Source organism: Diprion similis, chromosome 8 (assembly GCF_021155765.1).
Source record: "Diprion similis isolate iyDipSimi1 chromosome 8, iyDipSimi1.1, whole genome shotgun sequence".
NCBI lineage: Eukaryota > Metazoa > Arthropoda > Insecta > Hymenoptera > Diprionidae > Diprion > Diprion similis.
The window spans coordinates 14,784,704-14,812,541 of NC_060112.1; the positions used below are offsets into that span (position 1 = coordinate 14,784,704).

Sequence of the window (27,838 nt, forward strand, 5' to 3'; positions counted from 1 at the left end):
TTTTTTTTTTATGGAAAAAACAAGAAAATAAAAATAAAAATAAAATTGAACAAAAAAAAAACAGAAAAATGAAACGAAACTAACTGTTCACTTTGCAACGAATCTGTCAGAGGATACCTGTTTCTACACGCCTACCGAAGTGTGACGGGGTGAGACCCCTTGGCCTCTCGAGTGACCTTCGTCGGACCAACATTGTCTTGTTATGTGATGAAACTTCGTCGGAACCCGGTCTGATCAACAGTCTGGCACAAAGGTACCGGGGATGAGGCCGTAGGTCTGCTCTAATCCACATCCTTCGCTATTGAAGAGGGTTGCTAGTGGCCGAAGCACGAGAGGACAATACTCTAGATTTAGGACAACGAGGAGAGGGGGAATGAGAAACGGGAAATGGGAACGAGAACGAGAACGAGAACGAGAGAGGAACGAAAACAAACGGCCGTCTAGACTTGGCGCGTATACCGCTCACATAATGCAGACTTAATCGCTCTACGACCTTCGGAGTGGTCAGCTTCCTCTTACAATTGGTAAGACCATTGAGACGGCTATGGAGGTAGAAACGCGCCGGTTCTCGCACACCCGATTCTCAAGCGGCTCTTCCTTCTCGCCCGGTTAATATAGACTCGTTGATATAACAGAGAGAAACCCTGCATCGTGCAGGTACTTGCTGCCGATGTCGGCGGATAACGGTTCACCGTTCGTTCGGTACCCGCAGTACTCTCGACATGGATGAAATTTCAACAACTTTTAGCAGCGAAAATTCCACGTTTTATTATCCGACACCCGTTCACCGTTGATTATACATCGCGAACTTGAGACGCGACCGGCTCGTTTTATCCCGCCTTCTCTGTATCGTAGGCAGTCCCAGTACGTTCAATCCAAGTGCGACAGTTGAAACCAGTGCGTGGTGGCAAAGCTCTGCAGAACTCCTGCTGCATCTGTATATCGTGTTTTCGGTTTATTCTTAAAACCCCTGGGGGGTAATCTCCCGTGCTGTGATCATTTCGACTTTCTGCTATATTCTTGTGTCTAAATCACACCTGGAGTGAAAGAATTTTTCAAGACCAATTAGTAAGCTCCAAGACACGAGATGCCAGGGGCGTTATAGGCTGCCGATGTGATAAAAGGTAAGATCTCCGTTATTACTTATACACACTTGTCTCGCGCTAAGTTGAAGGTCAAGGAGGTTGAATTGTTATCCTTTTACCGAATGAAGAATCTTTAAGCGATTCGATGATTACAGGGTAGTTTAGCGTAGTCGTTACCGGATTTATTACTTCAAATTGTATAGTTTAGACCATCTCTGTATAATCATTGTCGAAAGTGATTTCGAATAAAAAGTCGAACCACGTGTTAATATACCGTACTTGACTATCAGACGAATGAATGAAAAAACATTTATGGCCAAGGTGAATCGATTCGTTGGTTTTGCAATGCCATCGGGTATTGCCTGAAAATTCGATACGATCCTATGTGATCGTCAAGCGTAAGAATATGTATATAAATATTCAAGAAAGTACCCCACCGTGCACGTGATCGCAGATAAATCGGGAATAATCCGTTTCGTAAGTGAGGTTCTTGTCGATTGTAAAAAACCGTTTATCACGGACGCGTGGCATTGAAACCACGCACGGGGCACGGTGATGTGTCAACTTATAGGTATACCAGTTCGTCACTTAATGTAATGATATTAATCACGTCTATTTTTAAAATCGCTTAAAAAAAAAGGCTATCGAATGATACCCTAATTCAAATTCGTACGAAGCCAAGTGAACTCCGAGTGTTCGGCACGTTTCTTGCAGATTGTTAACGATCGCTTGACCTCGATGGGAGGGAGGGATAAGTAATCTCCGTGATTTTAGGATAGGTTTAATGATGCACAAGCGCAACATGCGCGGTGGAATAACGCCGTAATTCCACCTAACAATAAGGGGTCCACCCCCTCTTGTTATATTCGACTTGTCTCTTGTCCCCTTTTCTCTTCCCTTTCGTCGGTGGCACTTTCCGCGTATTCTTACCCCCGCATATAGTCGTCCCTGGGTCGCGACCCGATCACCACCTTCGCCTTCACGCCGACGTATAACCGTCACTCCATCATTCCATCGCGACGCTCGCACCTTCGGTTATATGGAGACCGTGGACCGTTAAATACGAGGATAGATTCGCACTTCGTTGGAAGAGACAGCGGCCGAAGTGAGAGATTTTTTCAAACATCATACGTGCTCGTGTAACCGTCAAGGCATGTGAAAACATTTTGATGCTACTACTATTCTAGTGTTGTAATTATTTGTATGGTTTTTTTTTTTTTCTCTTTGTTGATAAAACAGTTTTCAACGAACGAAATAATACGTGATTGTGAATACGTAATTGTGGTTGAATGGTTAAAAAATTATAACAACTTCTTACAAAATTGTAGATATTTTGTGATTGATTTAAAAAAAATTTTTTTTATCGTAATTACAAGTTCAAAGTTTGTCGGGTGCGGTTGATTGCAATATCGGTTCAAAAGTTAGAAGTGCTCTCGAAAAAGTTACAACTGCTTTAAGCCTGCTGTCTACACTTTTTTCTGTCTTGAATCCCACATTTCTTACACATCCGACAAATTAAACGGTACGTACTGACGTGCAAACTTTGCTTCTATTAGGCAAGCTTTGCTTGTTGGTTTAAGTTGTTTCGCGTTCGAGTGCGTTCGATTGTATTCATGGCGTAGATACTCTCGGTATTCAAAATTGTGAAAACGAGTGAATTCTTGATTATGGAAATATCAGTTTGTCTGATCGCTCATCTTGCACAATTAACAATTATATGGACGCGAAAAGCAGCTGTCTATACCGCGCGACTTGACAACCTCGCGCAACGTATAATAATCCTGTTTACGTCGAAGACGCGAAACGTCAAATACTTCTCAGGAATACCGTGAGGTTTTTGAAAGGGTAAGACAGAAAAAAGAGGGCTTATCGAAGCCTTCGAATGCGAATATTATGCTTGTGAACGATTTTTCAATTTTAAAAGTTGAAATATTTTTTACTTCATCGTTTATAAAAACACACGCCTACTCCGATTTTTTCATTCACCTTACTAGAATGATACTAAAATAGAAAATTCAATTTTGACATGTTAAAAGTGGGTTGAAATCTACTATAGTGGTCTCTATAGTTGGCTTCCGTGTATAATAAGGTAGAAACTTAGCTTCAATTTTTGTTGCCTATTTTTTGCACTCGGTAAAAATCAACACGTTTAAAATGCCTTTACATTCCTGACGTGCGGCGTGTCATTTATATATTTATATATATGTGTATATATATACAGGTGTGATTACGTAACTTGAATATTTTTGATAGGAGAAAGGCTGCAGTCAGTTAACTGTTTTTTCGTATACCTATAACGAAGCGTTTCTTTTATCGACCCGCACAGTAAACGGTGCTCGGCTCTTGAGTTTATTTGTTATATACGTTTATCGCATGGATCGCGAGATGAAAGTGTCCGAAATTTGTCTTTGCACGATCTTGTTTCTCAATCATTAGATATTTGTAAACCCAATCGCGTGCGCCTCAAACGCTACAATCGTTTTAAAGCTTATACTTTGAGTTTTTCTCTATCTAGTCGTAAGCCACTTGCGACTAACATGGAATAGACTTTCCAACTAGACTACGACGGCGACAACGGAGCGCGTAGTTTTGATTTCACGTTTCCGTCTCCAATTTTTGTACACAGCCAATAAAATAACTGCCAATAAGGAAAAGAAGAACACCAGCGATATCATCGATGTTACCGGTGTATAGAGAAACGAGTTCTCTCGAGTACACGTAGCTTTACGTCTATGCGATACGAATCTACGGTAATCAAAGAAGCTGAGAGCTAGTAACAAGTTGCAGCTTAATGTCGGCACCGGGAGAGTAAGGAGAGGAAATTGGCTCTCCCGGTTATCACGATCACGCTCATCATCTTCATCTTCGTCTTCATCGTCTTCATCGTCGTCGTCGTCGTCGTCGTCGTCGTCGTCGTCGTCGTCGTCGTGGAGAAAGAGAGTCCCCCCCAAGTTCATCACTCTGTATCACTGCTGCCCTCCACATCGTGCGTCGAGGAAGCTGTATTCCATTCTATCATAGAAGTCTTGTCACTGTTTTGCTTGGTCCGATTGTCGGTGGTCCCTCGGGAGGCCGAGGAGTCGGGTAGAGCCTTTGCTGCTTCGCGTCTTGAGTACGCAGTGAGACGCCCAGGAGACAAGGAGACGCAGCCAGGAAAACGGGGAAACAGTTAGCCAGTCGTCGCAGATCCTCGTTCCTCTTCTGCACACCGGTACACCTTCTTCTTCTCCTTCTTTTTCTTCTCCTTTTCCTTCTTCTTCTTCTTCTTCTTCTGCTTCTGCTTCTGCTTATTCATTCGCATGTACATCGCGATCCCGGATGCGTCCGCGGTTATCACCGCGTCCCGGTAGCGCGGGGACAACAACCGGTACACGTGGGTAATTCGCCTCTCCCTTCGTACACGAGTATCTATATATAATATACACACTATTCTGCAGTATGCAATGACGTAACGTTTAATTGCCTTGAACCCTGTAATACGCGAGACCGGCGGGTGGTGCACACATTGCTTTTTTTTATTCTGCACAATATACTATAGGTGTATAATATAGGTTGTAACACCGTCGCGTTCGCATTCGAGTCTTGGATTTCGTTAGCAAGAGTCGTGCCCCGCGTTTATAATTCTCCAAGCAGTTGTATAATGTGATAATTAACGGAGTCACTCAGTCCGCTTCCTGCAAGAGTAAAAATTCCCAGTTTATTCCGCGAATTTAACATATCGCAGCAAGTTTTTTCGCCCTCAGCTCAGTGGCGGGGTCTCCCGTTCGATCGCTTTTTTGTTACACATGAAGCTGCGTGAAAACTACAAACACACACATACACACACACACACGCACGCGCACGCAAACAAACACGCGCGCGCGAGAAGAAACAGAAAAGAAAAAACATTCACCGGGGAGGAGAGGAAAGAAGCTGCAGGGATTTGCGAGGACGCCGGTTGTTATCAGCGCGCACGCCGTACGTCTGTCGATAGGTTCTGTAACAATAACGTGTGCCCCGTTCTACGTTATACGGTGTCGAGGAGAGGATGAGGAGAACGTCGATTAGGTTGTGACGACGCGTCAAGTCCCGCCTGAGTCGAGCCACGCGAGCCAACCGAGTTACTTCTTGATGGTCCGGTAAAATTTTTCGAAACTTAGTATTGCGTTTGCGTAAACATTCAGGTATATACCTACATGTATGTACACCTATGTGCATGTGCACGTGTACGTACGCTATCCACACATATACCCTCGGGTTTGCTCATCTAATCGTAAGTTAATACACCTCGCGACGCCGACGACGCCGATGCCGACGACGCCCGCGCCGCCTTCCCCAGCTCTACCAGATATTGCAAATGTCAGGGGACAACTAACTCCCTCCGTAGGACACACGACTCGTCGTTCCGAAGCCTTCAGGATTTATACACCCCCCGCACGTTACATGGCACAAGTAGTCGGGCGTGATGGCATCCTTCGCCTAGTGGGTCCCGCGCTACCGGCTTTTACGCTTATCCTTCGTCTTTTCGCCTGGGTTGCGGTCCGGTTTTTACTTAACAACTATTGCATCGATCGCCACGGTGAGTATAGTTGTACGCACGGATAGGTGGTAGAAATTAAAAAAAGAATTAAAATGAAACATGAAAAAAATCAAAAGAAAACGGAAAACTATTTCGTTTCTTAACTTACTTTCGCAAGTAGTGGTGTTGTACCAGTAATATGTATTTGTTTATTCTTGCGTGGATCGAGTGTTGGAGATTGATTGTAAGTTTCGCTTTCTCGCGTATCTCCGCTTTAAGGACCTTGAGGGAAGTCCAGGGCTGATCTTGCCGGATGGTCAAGGACGTCCGGAGCGTTTCGCGTCAAGGGTGCGCCGCGCGGCTCTCGAGGCGTTTAAAAGCGTCCTAGCGTCGTCGGACCGATCGTACGGGTTGACAAATGGGTCGGGGGTCGAGATAAACCAATTATAATACGTTCCTTTTTATTGACGAACGATGCCGACCTCCGTATACGTGTGTACACATTTTCTCTACAATACATGTACGTTAACAATGTGTACAATTTATGCGAATGAGAAAAATCGGTGTTTGTTGGACTCGGATGACAGATACGAAACGATCATAGCGGCCTTATCGAACTTCTCTATTATACAAACAATTCATAATATCCCACATTGCAGACTCAGCTCGTTACTTGGTTACACATTGCTGCACTATTTACATTAACGAACATGAGAAACCTGCGGCGTCACATGCGTCCTGGTGCATGGTTCAAAATCCATGATGTCATGTACGCTATACGCACAACTACGCGTCGCATTCACTTTGCCGAGCGAATACCTTAGATACACTCTTACGAATGTGTATATATGCATATATGTATATAATTTAATGACCGGCGCCTCTTTAACGACCCGGGCAACTGATGGTTGCCCATATGGTGCATATATTCGTGTTATATATTTACGCATGACTGAAATTAACGCACCGCTATGATTCAATCCTGTTTATTATTCAAACACTTTCTTCCTTCGGATGAGTGTAATATCGTTCTCCGTTATCTCTACTCCTCTGAATTCGTCCCTTAAAGGACGTTATATACGCTTCGCGAGTGACGTACGACGTACGCAATACCACGTATATGCAAACACGCACCTTATAACACAGGATACTTACCTGAGTTACGTCTTTCCATACCGCGTGACCCATATTTACTTGGAATTCATTTCTGTATCTCTGTGTATTTTTCTTCTTTCGCTTGGCGTACCATAAAGTACAATTCGCTTTGTACCCGTAGTATTATAATACCGCTTGGTGGTTACATGAATAAAATTGCTCAACATAGCTTCACCATGACAATGAAGCGCGTTTGCAGCCGCGGTTTGTAAACTTACACCTGATTGCATCTAGTTTCAGGTTTTATAAAATATCGATAACAGACGTACCTTACGCATGCATAAAACGACTCGTAAAACGATGCATCTTCATTCCTAGTTGGAAAACGCGAGAGTTTGTCAATCCCGCTCATTCCAGATGGTCGCGTTTCTCTCTACGTCGAGGATAGGTAATCCATGCTTTACTCCGCAGACACACCGCGTACTTTTGCCCGACAATTTCACATTGTGGTGACAAACATTGTCTTATTTTATAGACACCGTTTAAAAACTCATTGTAGGTACGAGCTGCTGTATATTTAGGTACAGTGAAAAAAAAATTTCATATATCTATATTGAAATCACGGAGGCTGAAAATCATGCAGAGTACAACGAATGCCCAAATTGAAACCATAAGTAACTCGTGGCAAAGAAAGTAATACAAGTAACTCAAAGTCGAATCTATTTTTTCTTAATTATAACATATCTGGGGGATTTTAAATGATTTGCAACGTCCGATCAATCAGTTCGAAGAATGGTTGTTGCCCGTTTTGTATGTAGAAATTTGCACGTGTAGTTTTATTTGAAAGCTTTGCAGAACATTATATTTCATTTTCAGTCATAGAAAAAATGTTTTCTTTTTTTTTTTTGATGTTGCACTTTTTCGGAGAGAAAATCGAAGACCACGTCTTTAAGTACTTAAACCGGGTGTCATACGGATATTTGAAACGGTAACTTTTGACCTGATCATTTCAAAGTATTATGCGTGAATTGTATAAAAGCGTACGTGTAAGAGATCGGTTTTTTAAAACCGATCGAATCGGTTTTTGTATCAGATTGTGTGGCAATTAGGTGATTTTTAATATGCTGTAATCGTTTGTACAGATAACATAGACTTAGCGAAAACATTTATCCTTGACTAATAATGATTAATATGGATGGAATATACAATAGCGGAAAAAAAAGAAAATTATAAACTGCATACGTTTATTGATTTACAATCACGTACTGATATATGTCCATAATTATTGTGTACATTTTGATCACAATTGATAACCGCATGCTCGTTGTATGCGAGCAAGTATTGAACTCTTATATTACAATGTAATATTTCACATTCGTATTTTTTACATGCACAATTGTATATTATTATAGCTTGTGATCAAAAGGCAACTTGATTCAGTAATTTACGTTGCTTGCTGTTTTTAAATTCATACACGATAATTCTTATAAATAGTTGTAGTATCGAGGAAACGTGTATCGCGAATTAAATTCTGTAGAAATTGAAAGCTTAGACCCACTCGTCTAAAGCCCGTCCATTAATCATCGTATTGAGTTTCTCTAATGCTCGAATTGCCTGGAAGGCACGTAATTTTCAAGGGGAACTGCGCTCAAATGAGTTTAATGAATTAAACTTATTGTTAACGACAAATCCGGGTGAGCCTAGAGCTGTACTTTATGTATGATAATTGAGATGTCTTAATTGAAATTATACGTTAATTTAAAATGAAAAATGACGAAGGACGATATAAGCGGTGAAAATCTTGTGAGAAATTTATTCACGACTTTGCAGATAATTTCTACGAAATATTTATAGAAAATAAATTGTGAGAATTAATCTGGCGCAGCATCCGAACCGAATAGATTCTCATGGAATTTCATTATGTGGCATAAGTTATGTACGTTCTGTATGGGAAAGATTGAGAGAGCCGGACGCATTGTCTTGATGCGGAGCCGAGGGGCGAGAAGTCGTCGAAGTGTCAATTATTCTTGACCACAAACTCAATGCCCCATCAAGTAGGTACAGAAGCAAACGACGCGTTGATACATTAAAACGTCGACGTTCATCGTCAGCCCCGCGCTCCGACGATTTGATTCACTAACGCACATGGCAGGCTCAATCTTTATACTGGACGCTCGCTTTAATGCTCTCTATTTTCTCTTCTCACTCATCTCTCCGCTCTCTTTACTCTGATCTTCTCGTGTCACTCTTAGCTCGACGTATTTTACGCTTATATAATCTTGAGTGCACCATGCGCATGGTGCGGTGTAACGCGAGATTCACGCACCCTTCATACAGCGCTGACAGCCCTCTTTCGTTTATGTTTGTACGGTGGTGAAAACTTGTTTCATTATAGTCAGTAAGAAAAATTGCTACGCTTCCAGAATAAATGTCAGTTACGCCTTATCTGCAGCTGTGACATTGTGAAAATATTTAAAAATTTCGCAAGATTTTTAAAGAAAGAATTAACGCTGCGAAGTGGGATTATTTTCACTCGAGATAACACTGTGTGTTAAACCATATATTTTTCACCTTTTATTGCGTATATATAGGTATATACGCTCTAACACCTGTCGCCTATAAATTCATATCACGTTGAGCTGTACATTCGCAATTTTTATTCTTCGAATCGGTGTTCTCGGTTTCTATCTATTTCTTGATATGTACTTTTCTTGCTTTTGGGGGATCCGCTGACGTATTCGTTTGCCGGAAGAAAGTGTACACAATGAGTAATCGCATTACTTATACCTAGCTTACGTCTGATATGTGTAGCACATATGCTATCGCACGTTGCTATACATGAATTGTGACTTGTAATTATTTTTACACGCTTCTTTTAATCACATTTTTTTTTACCTGTGCATAGTCCGCTCTCGGCGTTCTGATCATATATGACATATCACTTCCGTATATAATATACCCGTTTGTAGGTTACACGTGCGTCTACTTCGACATATTACGCACCTAATTTGCATATGTAATATGTGGAAAGTATTAAAGAACTGATTGAAAAAATTTATATCGTGCAATCGCAGCGTTGGAATATCTCATTTTCTCCTTATTCTGTAATCACGGGGACATCGTACCGTCATTAATATTTCTCAATACTGTTGTTTCTGTGATTATGAAATTTTTTTTTCAGTTAATAATATCATTAAATTTTCTCAAACGACTATCAAAGATATTGAAAATTGCTTAACTGCTGCTGAGGTAATTTTTTATGCCTGTTCAGATTTATAAATGTACAGTGTCAAATTTTCGATAGGTAAAAGTCGTGGTAACGTAAACCGTGCTAATAAAATGACGTCGATTTTATCATGATCATTAATACTGGGTCGCATAACTATGTGTGATCGAGACTAAATGTAAGTTCTTGCAGCTGTTTCTAACTCGGAAGTCAGGTCGTATAGTGAATGTGTTCAGTTATAAGTGTAAGGTATGCAGCTGCGGAGTAAAACGAAATTAATAAGGCCATGAATATGGCTCCTTTTCACCTAACGTTAGTTCAATATCAGAGAGAAGGGTCAGATTTTACTGAAGTATGTGATCGAGTGGATGGATAATAGTTATATTCTCCGATTCTGACTTTGAGCCGGAGATATCGATGAGATCATTAAACTGAACAGTGTTCTATAGACGAACGGTTAATCGGGCGAAAGTTATCTGTGCGATCCAAATTCTATACAATCAACCACTTTACGATGTGCGATCTTTCGACTTTGGTTATCAAAAAGTTACGCACATTGACCCGGGAAAGTTTTGTATAGCCAGATCATTCGAGGCTTTCATTCGCGTTGCTATTCGGATATCAGAGCTTCGTTGGGAGTAGAAAGCTCCACATTCTACAAGAACTTTTTCGTGTCACTGCACATTCGCCTAGGCTGCGAGATCGGGACGTAAAAATCTCCAAGGAGCGGACCTTTTGCCGACTATCATTATATACTTTCACTGTGTTATTTCTGTAGTACCAGATAGTACAAGAAGCATCAGGTTTTCACGTGTGCGATATTAATACACGTGTGGATTTTCAAGGGTTGCCACAATAGTAGGGTAATAGGGTAAACCTCGTGTTTCGAAGTGGCTTCCGAAGCTTGAACAGTTCGTGGAATTTGTGAATTTTGCCGCTGTTTGGTTATTCATACAGCAACACGCTGAATCCGTAAATTCCGAATTCACGCCAAAAACAAATTCTATTTTTCACTAACAAGTTTCGTGCTCCGCTCACTTTAATTAAAAACGAGAATTATTCGATCCGTGAAAGAGATTTGGATACCTTAATTGAATTTGCTGGTATTCGGTCAGTACAGATTAAGAACTGATGAAAATGAAGCGTTTGTTCTTGATGCGGAAATCTTGAGCTTATCTGTAACATTCGAGTCTCTGCGCGCGCAACACGGTTTCAAATCCACTGCGACGTTGGTAACAGACATAAATCTTATCGCCCGCCAAGTTTACACCATATTATATACATGTGTGGTGCACATCACGAAATTAAAATGAAACGCAACGAACTGTTTCATACACGTCTCGTTTGTGCATCAGTTGAAGCGTCATGGCTGTCTTAATAATGGCTATAACTTCGTTCGGAAAGCTAGCAGATGTTAGGATTCACACTGTGCCTACATAACTGCGAAAACAGCAACAATGTGCGTTTTACTTAAATACTTTGTTACGTTGACATTCATAATTTCGCGATGAAAGTTCCGCACGAATTTGTAAATACACTGCAGTATAATTTGCGGGAAAATATCGTTAACAAAAATTGGAGATCCGGGCGCAGGTTGAGTCGTATAATTTAATTTTATATACCGTATTATTAAAATCAGATATCTGAATACCATATATTTAAATTTTTCGCAACTGCATATCTTGGCCTGCTGCTGCAAAATCCTGTCCGTTGAGCTTAGCTCTTCCCAGCATGTTTAAAGTACCGAGATCTTGGCAGTAATTCTCGTACACAGTATGTAGCACCGATTCGACATACGTTTCAACGTTTATTTTTTTAAACAATCAGAATATTGCGGGGAATTGCGCGAATAGATGGTTCCATCGATTGTGCAATAAAATTGACGTAACTTAGATACTGCTGATCCGAAGTGACAATAACTGATTGCGAGAGAGAAGTTTGAATAAAGTAACATGAAATTCATCGAAGAGGTTATGTTCTGCAAAGTGTTTCAGTATAGTTCGTGATTATTCTGTTATTCATTGGGTGCATGTTTTCATATTACTTATCGAACGAAGTTTACGGAAAAATATTTCGGTCTTTCGTTTTGAAAATGAACTACTCAAAATCTTCTATCGTTTAATTATATCAGATAATAATTATTCAAATTTCCGCTATTTGCTTTATGATACTTTTATTCATGGTGCGAAGCAAGGTTTATGCAATAGATAACATTGTTTTCATAATATAAAAAAATGTATAAAAATTGTGCAAACACGACTCAACGCTCAAAGTTTTTACCAAAATTTAACGGAACTTTTACAAGTCTGCTGTCTGGCTTCCGTCGAATCCATAAAACACGTAACTTACCGGTTTCAAATTTAAATTTCCAACCAGCTGATGTCGAGTTGTTTTTGCACCCAGAATATGTGGGCAAACTGTACATTTATTTTTCGTTTAATCAAAAACGATTATTATTAATTACCATGTATAGCTTGTAGTTGTGTACAATTGAGCCGAATAACAGAAATTACTGTTGGTAAGATAATGTTGAGAGCAGGCTATTATAATAATGTGAATGTGTGCCTCGTAACTGCGTATTTTTGGGGTCCGCGTCGTTATACGTTTATACGGACATATATGTATACTATACTTACCCACCTGTATACAGTAGAAAATAAAATTTATTTGTGCAGTCAGAGACCAAATATATCTGTTAATATTTACAAGCCTCTATCGCTTAACAAAAAAGAAAAACGTCCACTGGTCCGCGTCTCATAATATGTATACGTACACTCCCTCGTGCAAGCTGCAGTCTCCGTCTTATACGCGCTATGTCCATAGATTCGTTTGTATATAGTGTGGTAAAAGACGGAACGCGGCGGATTATAACGCTATAATAACCCAAGTGTCTTAGGTCTCGTGTCCCAATTCGGCATGGTACTGTCTGGAGCTTGGTTCGAGGTTGCCGCATTTTTTGCCGTTGTAATACTCGCCACGCGATGTCGGCCCACGTGGTGGTTTTCCACAGGAAGTTCATTGCCAACCAGTCCCGGTAAGAATACCAGAGATTACGATCAGAAACATAGAGGCTGTCCGTATAGTTGGTTAATTATTTATAACTCATGTATCAAATTTCTTGTAGTATCGTCGACGGAAAGGCTGAAACGACGCAGGACTCTGCGAGATGTGCCAGGACCAATCGGCCTCCCCGTCCTCGGCACGAGGTGGATATACACGTTTCTGGGTAGTTATCGGATGACCAAAATACACGACGCGTACAAAGGTAAGGTTTTCGATCGCTGCTTCATTTACCAAAACGCCCGTTATATTAACTCGCTAATGTACAACGAACAACTGACAAACGACGGATAGTCAAATGAGGAATGTTTCATTCAAGAATAGACCTGCATCGCCGTTACGGAAGCATATGCAAGGAGGAGGCGCTGTGGAATTGGCCTGTCGTTTCGGTCTTCGCGAAGAAGGACATCGAGGCGATTCTAAGGCGAAGTTCTCGGTATCCCCTCCGACCTCCGTCCGAAGTTATTTCGTACTATCGCCGATCGAGACCGGATCGTTACACAAATCTTGGACTCGTGAACGAGTGAGTTTAACGCGTATCGCGAATACCGAAATGAAAATCAGGAATCCCGCAAGGATTATTGCCGATGGATTCGAGGATGAAAATCTGGACGATGACTCTGAGTATTTATTATGCACGATTAACGTTGAATTTTTCCAACGCTACGAACAGGCAGGGGGAAGTTTGGCACAAATTACGGAGCGCTCTCACTCCGGAGTTAATGAGTGCAACAACGGTCCTTGGCTTCCTTCCGGCGTTGAATCAAGTCACCGACGATTTCGTTAGTCTTATACGTCAGCAGAAGGAGACGAAGCACAACTGTGTCACGGGATTCGAGGAACTCGCCTACAGGATGGGTCTCGAAAGTGAGTTTTTTTTTTCTAGTTTTTTTTTTCCTCATAATTTTTTCCTCATCCCGCAACACAACTTTACCTGCAACGAGAATAAAAAACCAGCAGAATCGCTGGTGACGGTTGACGAGAACGTTGTGCTTGCAGTGTTTCGTTTATTACGCAGCTTGACTTTTCTTATTTTCTATATATTTTTTTTTTTACCTCTTTCTCTTCACCTCGATGTACATGGTACGATCTTATATTTTCTTTTGGCAAACGTTGTTGCGGATCGTATGTTTCGATGTGAAGATTTTGAAAATAACGTACCCTAAATACGTGTCTCGTAAATTACAAGTAAATATACACTCTTTTGTCACTTGGTAATAATAATATTTGTAATATTGCGCTAAGAAAAAAAAAAAAAAAAAGTTCTCCACAAAGTATTCTCGAGTGCAATGGAAAAATTCTCTGAAGCACGTTGGTTTTTTACACGTTGTAAACAGCAGTGAAATCGGTGGTTCATTTGACTCGGGAATAATAATGGCACTATACGCGGATAATTTTCACTTAACGCGAGCGAATTTTATCCGTGGTGGCCAAGAAAGACGGCTGTGTGTGTTAATACAGAGGTATAATCACAGGGAACAGGTTGATTTCTATATGATAATACCATCGATGACATCGTCATCGTGGGACGAATTTTCGTAAACATCGCGGTCTTCCTTTATTTTGCTTGAAAATTTTTTACCCGATATTATTCTTATTATTATTATTAGTATTTTTAAACCCATACTCTAACTTGTATGTATAAAAATACCTCCTGCCAACCTGTCGCGAATATCAGACTTGACGGGTACAATAGAGACCGCCGCGATGAAAATAAGCAGAAACATAAAAGACCCAGAAAAGAAACAAAATGCATGAGAGAAAATGGTGAGCTAAGAAAAGGGAAAAATGCGAGAAGCCAGGATCGTTTATAGTCGGGTTTGTCCGAAGGTACGAAACTGCGGCTAAAGGCTGATATTTTATATTATTTGCATAGTCTTGGTTCGAAAAGAGAAAAACATCGGAACACCGTGTCCCTCGGTTTTTGCAGGTACGTGTACCCTGATTTTGGGACGACGTCTGGGATTTCTTGAGCCAGATACCGGAGCCCTGACGGCTAGGCTGGCTGACGCGGTGCGCATTCACTTCCGGGCATCGCGGGATGCTTTTTACGGTCTCCCTTTGTGGAAGCTAGTCGTTACTAAAGCATACGCAGAGTTGATTTCCAGCGAGGATGCCATTTATGAGTGAGTAGAATTATTTTTCATACATTTTGCCTCCTGGTTCGCAGGAAAACCTTCTATATACATACCCATACCATGCGGTATATCGAAGCTTTATCGAAGGAAGAATTTCTGTTTAGCTGTTGCTGCATGTGACAATTCTAGCTAATTATCCATACTTGGCAGCCAATATATGTATACATATACATATACAGATCCGGTGGCAATGCCGAAAGAATATAGTTTTTGTTTTACAATATTATTATTGCACGTATGTCATAAGATCAACAAGCGTGTTTAGCGCAAATTGCTTATCGTGTATATTTTTATCTTCCTATCAACCGTGACGAGCAAATATATAATTTGTTTCCACGACATATTTTATTACAATGTGTGATATTTTGTTCTTTATAGCGATAGGAGACCGGAGAGGGTCTTGGGAAAATGAGCCTTAGTTAATTAGATAATTAAATAACGCCTGAGATTTCTTGTTACACATATACATGTATGCATGCATGTGTGTGTATTGTGCATATATTTATACACCACTCGCGCGGTAGTGGCTCTTCAGTTTATTGCAACGCAAACATACCTATATACATACCTATATAGGATATAGGGTGTGTACTCGGATATGTATAACAGCGGTGTATAGACAGTGTTTTACGTAACAGTGCCTCACTTGATAACAGGTCTTATATTATAGACGTTTACGATGTAGCAAAATTTGCTTATGGTTTAATTATATACGTGTGGGGATCGCGTTCGCATGTGCATACCTATATATACACAAACACACGTGCATAGTCATAGATATATTCGTATATGACATAGAGCATAATCGACGTGTCTAAACTCATAGCTTATACGTGTGTTTGTATACATCTATATGTATATGCATATATGCACACATATGTACATACTACATAAGCCGAACCGAGAGCTCCTCGAGAGTTACGTGAATTAGCGTTTTTCGAGGTACAACAACCTCTCACCGGGCAACAACCTCCCATCTCCTCACAATTGCAATCTGCATACGTATACGTATAGGTGGGTGTTAAAGTAGGTGGTGTGCTTATACCTTTATATGCACGTACTACTCGGATTGTATTCAAGTACAATCAATACCCAGGCAATTCTTCCGCGAACGTTTTCTTCTCTTATTGCAATGTCATTATTGTTTTTTTTTTTTCTCTTCGCCAATCCTTCATAGCATTTTCTTGCGTTACGAGTACATACACCTTCTACGTATAATGTTAAATTGATTGTGAGCCTGTCACGCTTACAAACTTACTCGTCATGGCACAAGTAATATATATTGTAACATAGGTACGCGTCGAAAAGTATTGAAAAATACAGAAATATTATGAAAAACGTTGTTTTGAGTATCGAGGGATATGTTGTTACATGTTGGATAGAATCAGTAAAGTTTTTACAGGGCGGTGCATATACCTCGTAGACTTGAAGAATATTTACGTAGAAAAAGAAATATTGAATTAAATTAAACTTCTCATAGTTCAGATTTCGGCCCACAAGGATAAAGCAGTTTATGATACAGTGAAATACATTTGAGCGTGTGATTTGTTGGTGGGTAAGAGAATTCCGATCTCATCCGACCCGAAGATGTGCTTAACCAAACAGTAAACATCTTGTAGTGAAGAAAAAAATATACACACACTAAAATTAATAGTTCGACGTTGAATAATTAATTACTATGAAATGGTGGTGGAATTCCTTCGAGAAATTACGTTAAGCGTGATAATCATTGGGATGTCATTTTTTCCCCTTAATCGAGTAAGGCTATTTTGAAACTTTGGCTCTTAGAAAATATTATTTATTGTACGGATCCTAATATATTTCTTCGGTGCACTAATACTAACTTATATCATCCGCATGTAGCACCTATAATACTCCCTAAAATACTGTGCTTATAGTAATTACTATGTAACTGCATTTTTTGGGTACATTAATGCACATGCCGACTTGCTAATTTCAAGGTAACTTGCAAAACGTGATATTTATTCTGTGGTTATCGCGTAGCACGATATCGGAACTTCTGGATACCACAACGTGGGATCAGCGAGATGACGCGAACGACGAATCGGTCGAAGCTGTTTTCAAATCTATACTGCGAGAAAAGAATTTGGATATGCGGGATAAGAAAGCTGCGATTGTAGATTTCATTGCCGCTGGTATTCATACCGTAAGTTAACCCCCGTGTATTATAATATGTAGGTTATAATATATATTTATTAAATATATATATATAAGGAATGATACTTCCAACCGCCGCTCGATATGCGGAGTTTGATTTTATTCTCTGTCACTCAGCTTGGTAACACCCTCGTGTTTCTTCTCGATCTAATCGGACGTAACAAAGAAGTGCAGAGGTGTCTTCACGAGGAAGTATCCGCCCTTGCACCACCGGGATGTAATCTTGCCGCGGATGATTTGCGCGACGCCAAGTATCTCCGCGCTTGCATTTTCGAGGCATACAGGTAATTTTAGAATCTATATCATGCGCGCATTTATTCTATCGTATCACCTACGGAGATTATATTATTATGCCCAGATGTTATATGATTTTGAGAAATGACGGTGAGACAGCAGAAACGACAGTTTTTGAAGTGTTTAAAAATAGCTGACTAACCCATCGATATATGTATGTATATCTTATAATCCTCGATTCTTCAGGAATTTTTATGATATTCTTATCGCCTTGAATCTTTTATATAAGAGAGGGAAAAAGTGAAACAAAATAAAGTAAATAAATAAGACGTTTAATGTCATGAGTGAACAAGATCTTTTGCCAGTCGGTGTATAAACATACACACACACATATTCTAATTCCAATCGGCGATAAGTTGCCAAAACTTTCAAGAATGAACTTGAACGCTTGAAATTCGCGCGAAGGCCATATACATACATATATGCGTGATAATAATGTATAATCGCTTATCTCGTTGTGCACGATGCTAAGTATACATTACTCGTACATAGGTATGTACGTCTACTGCACGTTTATCGCTTTTGATAATTAACATTGGTACTTCTGCGACGAGATTTCCGTCGACGTCTGCAGACAACAGACGCGTGCTGTTGCGGTTTACATTGATGATGCTGATTTATTTATATTATGTTATCTTTATTGAATCGATTTTTTCCTTTCGTCATATTTCACCCGAATTCAGAAGGAAAAATAAAACAACTTGGAAATAATTGGCTGTTCCGAAACGTGGCCGCGTAGTTTTAAGATATCGAACAGGTATAACATATTTTTGTATTCGGCGATACCACAGCTGGTTTTTTTTTATCGTTATAGAGTTCTACCAACAACACCGTGCATAGCCCGCATACTTGAAGAGCCTATGGAATTGGGAGGATATGATATCAAATCTGGCGTAAGACTATACATATGATTATCATTATACGATACTTAAAATGATTTCATTTTTTCATCCATATACCTCGTAAATATAACGAGTGTATCACGACTTTTAAATTCTATTTTTTTTATATCTGACGGATATGCATTATACAATAAGTTGCTTATAAAATCACTGTCGTATAGTTGATTTATAGGGTGTTCTACGAAAATCCGCAAAGATAGTCGCATCATTGTTTGCTACAGAGACTCTGGTCTTACGATGGAAGCATTGAAACGGTTCGAAATATTAATCCTTAGAATATACCCAGAAAGACTTCAGATACAATACTATACGTTTTTTGTTTTCTTTCCACTGATTACTATTAAATCAGAAAAGAAGTACACATATATCTTGTTTCTAAAGATGTTTTCATATGCGGCAAACACAAAATTCAATGTTAGGGCTTGAGAGAAAATTATTGGAATTATTACGGTTTATTAACAAAAGCGATAATAAAAATTTCTTAAATTCAGGGAATTATTTTTGCCAAAAAGTACATGGCTTATCGACAATCAGATGAACGTGAATGCTATAATAAATCCTTGTGAAAGTTGCTCTCTTTTTTTTTTTGTTAAGTATTAGTTATTCGTACAGGAAGAATAATAATAACTAACCGCAAAACCTGGTAGAAGGCTTGGCAGAGAGAATTTGATTTCAATGACAAAACAGGTAGGAAAAATTGGAGTATTGAAGAATTTATATTTAGGGAAACCCTGACAAATAATATTCGTAGAACACCGTGCATATTTTTTCATTGAGATTCCTTGATTGAAAGGTTTAATCCTTTTCTCCCGTTAGACCGTAGTTCTGTGTCAGACGTGGATAGCAGGCCTGGAAGAAGAGAATTTCCGAGATGCCGACAAATTTATGCCAGAACGATGGCTTACAAGTGTTGTTCCTCATTCGCCTCTTCTCGTTGCCCCGTTTGGATCCGGTCGACGAATATGTCCGGGAAAGCGTTTCGTGGAGCAAGCTCTTCAATTGATACTAGCTAAGGTATCGATATTAATTCATACTCATTCTCAGTACTATCGATTATTTGTGTACTAAGCGCCCATGGCTTGGAAAGTTAGATTTTTTAAACTCGCAATGGGAAGAATAAGAATTCGATCATGATATAATTGCAGGGAATTTTTGCCAAAACAAATATCGATGGTCAAATGGTTTGTGATTTTCAATTCTACAATTTTTGTGATTCATGTTTCAGATGGTTCGAGAATTTAACATTAGCGTTACCGAAGATCTAGAATTGCAGTTTGAATTTATAGTTGCACCGAAACCACCGGTGAAAATTTGTTTTGAGGATCGTTTGATCGCGAATTGAATTATTACTGTTGTAATAATTGAACAAAGTTATTTATCTGTATTACTCGTGGTTACAGAAGGCAGGAGGATCATGCAGAGGGTAACTAATTGTACATATGCGATATGTGTATTTTAGATTAGTATTTTTTCAATTGTTATCGAACATTCGGTTTTCTTTTCGTGCTGTAGATTCGTGTTACATACGTATTCATAAATATTTTGTGCGTTCAAATTACTGATAGCGATATAGGTGTGATACAGGTATAATTTAAATTCAACTCGATTGAATTATGGAGATCGATACGATAATGTGATTTTTAAGGACTCGCGATACCGAGATTTGTATTTCTGTATAATTTATACACAAAGGTGAAACCCGGCATATTTTGTTTCAAACGAATACAAGATCACATATTTAATCATTGTAGCATATTACATACCCACACAATCTACGATTAATAATATTTAAAGTATGCTATATATGACTGTTTTTCCGACTCATCAAGTGTATTTTCCAACAAAATATTTTACGATATATGTATACATTAAAATAATGTTTTCTGGTATTAGCGTACTATCGCTTGTAAATTTTGTTATTTATTTAACGTTATTCGTGTAATTCTCTGACGATAATGTGTAGCAGCTATAGTTATTGTTCTCGATGGTGCACGAATAACTGTATGATTTAGCATGTGAAGAAATTAGCTAGTCGTATCTTGTTAAGTATACATGATGGTCAGAAGTATTTTCGTCTGTTTTATTTTTGTTTGTCAATAAATGAAAACGAATTCGGTTTGATTCTTATACTTACTACCTGTTTGTATCAATTTTACCAAATTTTCTTCTCTCAGGCGTATTTAAAAGTTTCGTGAATTTGGTTTATAAATACACGTCAACTAGAGTTGCGCATATAATTAATGCGTTATTATTTTCATTGGGCCATGTAATCCACCAAATGAAACCACCAAAGTCCCCAAGCATCTTCAAAAATTATCATCGATAAGTTTTGGGAAATATGTTTATCCCGTTAGTCTTGTCTACTGCGTGAGCGATGAGTAGAAAAAAATTATTATCATACAAAAAGTTAGATAGTCAGTTTGAAACATATAAGACCCTGTCCGCTTTAAAGATTTTAGACAGGTATCAGGTATTGTGGTTAAGACCACGTAAAAATAACTTAAGAAGGACATCTGTATATGAAAAATATTTTTCGATTGTCGGAAGAATGTTTCTGGTACAAATATTGGTTTCCAAATAAGGATGTTACAGTTATACCATATTTTATTGGAAAAATAATATGAATGTATGGTATATTTATATTTATGCGTCGTTAGTTGATCTAACGTTGCAGTCGATGGTATAACAAACATAGGTATAATATGTCTGCGACTACTCTGTTTATACACGGTTTGATAAAGACGAAACAATTAGAGAACGAAAAAGAATTGAATTTCAGAATTGTATAATACTTCCGTTTAGAAATTCGATTTTCGTTTTATGAAATGATATCGGTACCTAGTAATAAGATCTGAGGGTATAATAAGAATAGTCTCATATAATATCAGTTGCTGTTAAACAAGAAATAAATGTTTGTTTCGGTTCTAACGCAGTGCAGTTTATTTTATTATGCAATATTGGTACTCAAAACTATATCTAATATTATGCATATTAATCATATTTGAAAGTTGCCTGATGTATAATGTGAAAATCATTTGAACGTATAATCAATTATAGAGAGATTGTGACATGTTGAAATTTTTATACGTATTGCACTTTTCAATATATCGTCAGACGTTTTTTGGCACGAGTTTAAACGAATATATTTTGATATTTTTGTGTCAATTCATAAGCTGCCTATACAGGCTGTAGAGAAAAAACTGTTTTCCAAAAAATTCACCCTCATGGGCAATATTTTACATGATTAAAAATGACAATTTCAGGAAGATACACTAACGTAAATTTCTTAGTAAATATTGGGAACTCTATGTGACTTGCAGGAAACACAATTTATCAAGTTACAGTTTTTTCTTTTCACACGATAACTAATGAACAAAGCATGCGTATCGAAGCAAGCTGAAAGTTCGAATCCGAAAAAAGTGATAACATTAACGGATATAAATTTCGACTATGCTAAAATAGCAAAAATATGCGAATCTTTGATAAAATTTAGTGTGAAAATGCATGTCTAATAGATTATTGTAAGCTTTGCTATTGTGTCCGCGCCTAATACTCTTATATGTATAATAGAATATGTTTACAAGTGTGCTGTACATCACTTTTTCTATAGGAATCATTTATCAGCAAATACATTTTTAGGAATTAAGTGGGTCGTCCAGAATCGATATTTTAACTCTTGTTATCGTTGCTTCTGACATGGATGTAAGAAAGTTTGATTGACGAAGAGTAACTAGTTACTAGCGAGAGCAGCCATTGCTCTTATCAATGCAGTATTCTCTTCTCTGAGACGTTGCCTTTCTAGGGCCATTTCGTTCTGCTGATGGGTTAAACGAGCTTCAAGAGCCGTGATTTTACGGTCTCTCTCCTCCAGGAGAGACAAGAGTCGTCTGTTCTCTTTCTGAGCAAGCTCAACCAGCTGTAAGAAATCCTATTTGTTACTAGCTTTATCAAAAATTCGATCTATGACGATATCATGTATGATCTTCAACTATTTTTTACCAATTTGTCCCCAGTTGAAACAGGCGTTTTGGGTTTGCTCGTTGTCGGTGAGGTTTGTACCTCGTTCTGATTACCCTGATCCGATTGGTTTACGCTGTCTGATTGGTTCAAGGAATCGAATTCTTCGTCATCAGCTTCGAGATCAGAGTGGCTAAACAAATGTATATTTAATGTAAAGCAAGTATATAAGTAAGCACCAACGTGAATCTAAATGCTACCTTTTTCAAATTATATTTATCATTCCTTACCTTTTATCTCGTCTCTGTGTGTACGTCTTGATGGTCTTTTCCTGAAAATAGCAAAAAAAAAGCTTAGAGTTCAGTGTCCAAGTTTTCATTATACTGAATTCGGACTGTCACAATCTTTGTAGTAATTGTCATGAGAATTAGTTTACATATAATTTCAGTTACTTCTGCTACACTAAAAACATTCTAGTCTATTTTTACAATGGTAAACAAATGTCGATCAACCCTGAAAGTTACCTCTACAAGTTCTTGATCGAGAAATTCATTGTGATGGGTATTTTGCTTGGTTTCGGGGCAAGTTCCGCCGATCTCCTCCTCATCTTCACCAGTGCTGCCGCCTGTACTCTGAAAAACACAGATTTCACTTTATGAAACCATACATTGAGTCAGGAAATTGTCGATATCACAAAATGTGATCATTACAATATTTGATCACCAATTACTGTAACATACTACCTCGGTCGATGGCAAATGCACAACTCCAGTGCTACGTCGTTTTTCTCTCAGCTTTCTTCTGTCTCGTTGTTGTTTACCTTTGTTTATGTGTGTTGGTCTAGATGGAAAACGAAATTTGAAAATATGATAATCATAAATAAGATGCTTGAGTGAAATTTAAGGTTTTCACACACTTTCATTTTAGCAGTTTTTATTTACTTTTTCAAATCTATCGGATGAAAATTTATCTAATTGTGCGCTCGGCTATCCGCTATATTCATTCATATTTCTTGTAAAGGGGTAACACATAAATAACTGAGTAAAATAAAATAAAAAAATTCCATGCATTGTCTATCATTTAACAGTAACTTGAAAACTAAAATGTGAAGAAAAAGAAACCTTTGCTTATCTTTCGTTTCTCAAATCCTTAAAAATTATGAAACTGTGTGATATTAACCTACCGATTGGTCAGGCGTTTATCTTGTTTTCTCATGATTGGTTTATTTTGTTGATTATCATGTTCCGGTAAAATAACACAATTGGAGCCTAAATCGCATATCTCCTCAACGTCTCCTGCAGCCTCTGAAACCGGTAATGATGTAACTGTAAAATAATCGCTGCTAGGAACAATTTCGTTTGTAGATTATAGTTAGTGATTGATGAGAACTTAATGTCTCTAATTACATGTGATGAGAGAACCTGTACTCTTGATACAGTGATATACGCTTTTGGATCTTTACTGGGTTCTACTTTGATAAACAGCGTCGATAACATTTCTTTTACGTATGACAGATCTGATTGACGGAACGTTCTAATTTCAGTTGGATAAAAAAATTTCGAACACTCAAGGCTTTGCTGGGGACTGTTTTAAACTGATAGAAGTTTCTGGAAGTTTGCAAGCCTTCAAGCAAACAGTTTGGCGGAATTGATAGAGATGACGTTTTTAATAGCCGATTGGTATTCAAATATTGGTATAGGTGTGCGTGTGACGCATGACTCATTTACAATTACGGATCAATGATTAAAATGGTATCAGACGAGTAGGAAATGATATGGAAAAAAATTAATACTGACTTTGATAATTGCTCAAGGCAGCATCGCCAGTTCTGGGTGGGACGACTCGGGCTCTAGCGGTTCGGATTCTGGATCGACGGGACGTAAGTTCAAAGTCGTTCTCAAAGTCTTCCTGACTAACGGAACTCGATGCCATTCCAGCGATGTCGCTACAAAGAGAAGACAGGTTTTGTGGTTAACTGAAATAATGGTATAGACATGTACGATTAGCTCATTATCGTTACCAGGTTATGAAAATAAAATTTCTTACAAAAAATGCCTGGACATCTCTCTGATACCCTAGTCCGATTAGTAATTAAAGAACGGTGCGACAAGCTGTGTGAATGATTTATTATGTCAACAGTAAAAAATGGTGCAATTAAAATAGCCGACAACTTAGCAAATCCATTAACTATTAGTTTAAACGTGTAAAACTTTCGGAGAACGAACACACCCCGTTTTATTCCCGTTTCTTTTCTTCCTACTTAGACCGATGTTACCCTAACAAGTTGGCATACCGCATACCGATTCAAACCAACCAAAGGCCAAATAATGGCTTTACCTCACAACAAATAACTTTCGAGTGTGCAATACTTATGAGTCATGTATGTCACTGTTAAGTTATTCGAATGACAGCTGTCAACCAGCCAACCATTCGCTCACATTGACTACAGCCATAGACCTGCAAACAAGTATGATATCCCACGACAAGGTCAAAATGGTTCGATATTGATTTGCTTTCCATGGTTCATCCCTAAACCACAGAAGCAGCACATGTTGTCGATGTCCATTTCTTTACAGTGTCGTAGCGAGTGGAGGTGCAACGAAGACGGCACTTAAAAACTATTTATTAGAATAAAATCATATAAAAGGCTTAAAAAATTACGTGCACCTCGTTCGGTCGCTGAAGACTCACCTTATAGAACACTTATGATAATATATCACTTGGCAGTTTAATTTCAAGCCTTTCAAGAGCTTGTTGTCATCCGTTGAATTTATTTGTACAGCCACTTTATACAGATTGATGAACTAATCTCTCAGAAATAAGAGGAATTGAAATACGGTATTGTGAAATTTAGAATGATAAAATCAATTCCAATTTTCCGCTGTAGATCAGGTACATATGATAGGTAAGTACATAAATATAACAGGTCATACATCTGAATCTTTAATGGTCATTCTATGAAATCACCATATTCAGTGAATCCAATAATTTATGGGAATATAATATATCTTAATCGAAAAACGAGAGACGCTTTAACCAAAATTCTGTGATCAATAATCGGTTGACGCGTTGACCCGTATATTAGATCTAACATTCTTCTGATCTTGATTATCGACCGTGTTGTAAGGTACTCTTTTACGCTATTATCGACCGTAGAGTAAGGTATTCAGCGGCTTTACTTGAATGTTCTAACTATACCCATTGACTGAGGAAACATATTCTCAGTCAACGCCTGGTGTGGAGTAAATAAGAATTGAACGTAATTTATTGCCGGTTGATCCCTCGTTACATTCATAAAACTTGTTGAGAAGTGATTCAAATTATTATAATTCTAAATTGGATATGAAAAACGACCGATCACCTGAATACTAATCTAATCTAGAAACTAATCACCTGAATAACAACTGACCGATCACCTTTATGTGGATTTTCAGGAATCGAAATTTGCAGTGCCAGAGTCAATTTAGTGGACCCTTTCTGAACTATTTAAACCCTCAGTGCTGCAAAGAAGAGAAATGACCCTTTTTAGGTAAATTGGAGCCTGAGCCAAGGCAAGATGGAATTTTAAAAATCATGAGACCGACATGCTTTAAATGTGGATCAATCAATTCATCTATTGATTTGTGTCAATACAGATTAGATGAAGTGGTAAGAATACAATATTGTATGTACATGTCCTTTCCTGCAGGGAGCCATTGCACCTGCACGCAGGCCGGAGTTTGGAATCTGCACTGACAAACTGCAATAATAAGTATCGTATATAACAAATTTCAGATTATGCCTGAAATTATGTACATTGCACCTATCCTTCCTGGAATAGAATGTATTTTTCTGAAGTAATATTCAAACATTCTTTTGCACTTCTTTGTGTCTTCCACGCTCATACTATTTAGCGACTTGCTGAAGTACTACACAATTACATGTAACACTTGTAATATATTTAGGGCATGTTTAATAAACTGAAGCTGCAACTTTGAAACTATGAGTTTGTCATTTATCTCCCCCTCCTGGCGGAAAAGTTGGTGAATATTGAATTTGATTCAGCCGTTGCTCGCAGCGTATTGGGACTGCGCTCAATCAATTCCTCTCGCAAAATTACGTCGGAATAGTGCCTTAATGAATCGATCGCAGCACTTCTCAAAATCGTCGAGATTTTCGCCGAAAATCCAAAGGAGTTAGCCTTACTTTTTTGGTCATTTTGGGAGCCGAAGATTTCTCGTCACCGAATCGATTTGTATGACCATTTCTAGAGTAATTCAACCCCCAGGAACTCAGGAAACAAATCAGAAAAAGCGTAGGTCCAGCAGCAGAGAAATGCCGATGAAAATCATATGTTTTTCGGCCGTAACATTTCAGCTATCGCTCGCAGCGTATTAGGACTCCGCTCAATCGATTCCTCTCGCAAAATTACGTCGGAATAGCGCCTCAAAAAATCGATCGCAGCACTTCTCAAAATCATCGAAATTTTCGCCAAAAATCCAAAGGGGTTAGCCTTACTTTTGTTGTCATTTGCAGAGCCGAAAATTTCTCGTCTCCGAATCGATTTGTATGACCACTTCTGGAGTAATTCGACCCCCAGGAACTCAGAAGACACATCAAAAAGAGCGTAGGGCAAGCAGCAGAGAAATGCTGATAAAAATCATGAGTTTTTCGGCCGTAACTTTTCAGCTATCGCTCGCAGCGTATTGGGACTGCGCTTAATCGATTCCTCTCGCAAAATTACGTCGAAATAGCGCCTCAAAGAATCGATCGCGGCACTTCTCAAAATCGTCGAAATTTTCGCCAAAAATCCAAAGGGGTTAGCCTTACTTTTTTGGTCATTTTCGGAGGCGAAAATTTCTCGTCTCCGAATCGATTTGTACGACCATTTCTGAAGTAATTCAACCCCCAGGAACTCAGAAAACACATCGAAAAGAGCGTAGGTCCAGTAGCAGAGAAATGCCGATGAAAATCATGAGTTTTTCGGCCGTAACTTTTCAGCTATCGCTCGCAGCGTATTGGGACTGCGCTTAATCGATTCCTCTCGCAAAATTACGTCGGAATAGTGCCTCAAAAAATTAATTGCAGCACTTTCCAAAGTCGTCGAAATTTTCGCCAAAAATCCAAAGGGGTTAGCCTTACTTTTTTGGTCATTTTCGGAGGCGAAAATTTCTCGTCTCCGAATCGATTTGTACGACCATTTCTGGAGTAATTCGACCCCCAGGAACTCAGAAAACACATCAAAAAGAGCGTAGGTCCAGCAGCAGAGAAATGCCGATGAAAATCATGAGTTTTTCGGCGGTAACTTTTCAGCTATCGCTCGCAGCGTATTTGGACTGCGCTTAATCGATTCCTCTCGCAAAATTACGTCGGAATAGTGCCGCAAAGAATTAATTGCTGCACTTTCCAAAGTCGTCGAAATTTTC

General features: G+C 38.8%; 2 protein-coding genes across 10 annotated transcripts; one reads left to right on the forward strand and one right to left on the reverse strand.

Moving 5' to 3' along the window:
- Window positions 1–987: 987 nt before the first annotated feature.
- Window positions 988–21,219, forward strand: LOC124408556 (ecdysone 20-monooxygenase). 5 transcript variants are annotated; one of them, XM_046885565.1, is made up of 11 exons: window positions 988–1,124; window positions 12,801–12,938; window positions 13,029–13,169; window positions 13,289–13,487; window positions 13,638–13,831; window positions 14,895–15,090; window positions 17,107–17,269; window positions 17,398–17,564; window positions 18,389–18,467; window positions 19,293–19,490; window positions 19,702–21,219. In XM_046885565.1, exons 2-11 carry the CDS (start codon window positions 12,821–12,823, stop codon window positions 19,816–19,818), a joined length of 1,572 nt encoding a protein of 523 aa, XP_046741521.1. In that variant the 5' UTR covers window positions 988–1,124; window positions 12,801–12,820; the 3' UTR covers window positions 19,819–21,219. The 5 variants fall into 5 exon arrangements, with proteins under 5 accessions (XP_046741521.1, XP_046741519.1, XP_046741522.1 ...); XM_046885563.1 differs by lacking the exon at window positions 988–1,124 and adding an exon at window positions 2,005–2,236; XM_046885566.1 differs by lacking the exon at window positions 988–1,124 and adding an exon at window positions 2,005–2,190.
- An 872-nt stretch (window positions 21,220–22,091) lies between these two features.
- On the reverse strand, window positions 22,092–24,879 carry LOC124408558 (PRKC apoptosis WT1 regulator protein-like). Of its 5 annotated transcripts, none has more exons than XM_046885572.1 (8): window positions 24,771–24,879; window positions 24,230–24,378; window positions 23,617–23,758; window positions 23,177–23,273; window positions 22,958–23,065; window positions 22,724–22,764; window positions 22,476–22,626; window positions 22,092–22,404 (listed from the first exon to the last, which is right to left on the reverse strand). In XM_046885572.1, exons 2-8 carry the CDS (start codon window positions 24,363–24,365, stop codon window positions 22,207–22,209), a joined length of 873 nt encoding a protein of 290 aa, XP_046741528.1. In that variant the 5' UTR covers window positions 24,366–24,378; window positions 24,771–24,879; the 3' UTR covers window positions 22,092–22,206. The 5 variants fall into 5 exon arrangements, with proteins under 5 accessions (XP_046741528.1, XP_046741527.1, XP_046741523.1 ...); XM_046885571.1 differs by having other exon boundaries at window positions 24,663–24,878; XM_046885567.1 differs by having other exon boundaries at window positions 24,480–24,878.
- Window positions 24,880–27,838: the final 2,959 nt, after the last annotated feature.

Excerpts from the sequence above, each read along its gene's own strand:
- LOC124408558 (XM_046885567.1), bottom strand. Across the intron at positions 23,066-23,176 it reads TGCATTTGCCATCGACCGAG|AGTACAGGCGGCAGCACTGG; the intron begins GTAGTATGTTAC and ends TGTGTTTTTCAG. Across the intron at positions 22,627-22,723 it reads ACACAGAGACGAGATAAAAG|CCACTCTGATCTCGAAGCTG; the intron begins GTAAGGAATGAT and ends ACATTTGTTTAG.
- LOC124408556 (XM_046885562.1), top strand. The coding sequence starts at position 5,373 with ATGCCGACGACGCCCGCGCCGCCTTCCCCAGCTCTACCAGATATTGCA. Across the intron at positions 5,644-12,800 it reads CTATTGCATCGATCGCCACG|GTCTCGTGTCCCAATTCGGC; the intron begins GTGAGTATAGTT and ends CAAGTGTCTTAG. Across the intron at positions 12,939-13,028 it reads TTCATTGCCAACCAGTCCCG|TATCGTCGACGGAAAGGCTG; the intron begins GTAAGAATACCA and ends AATTTCTTGTAG.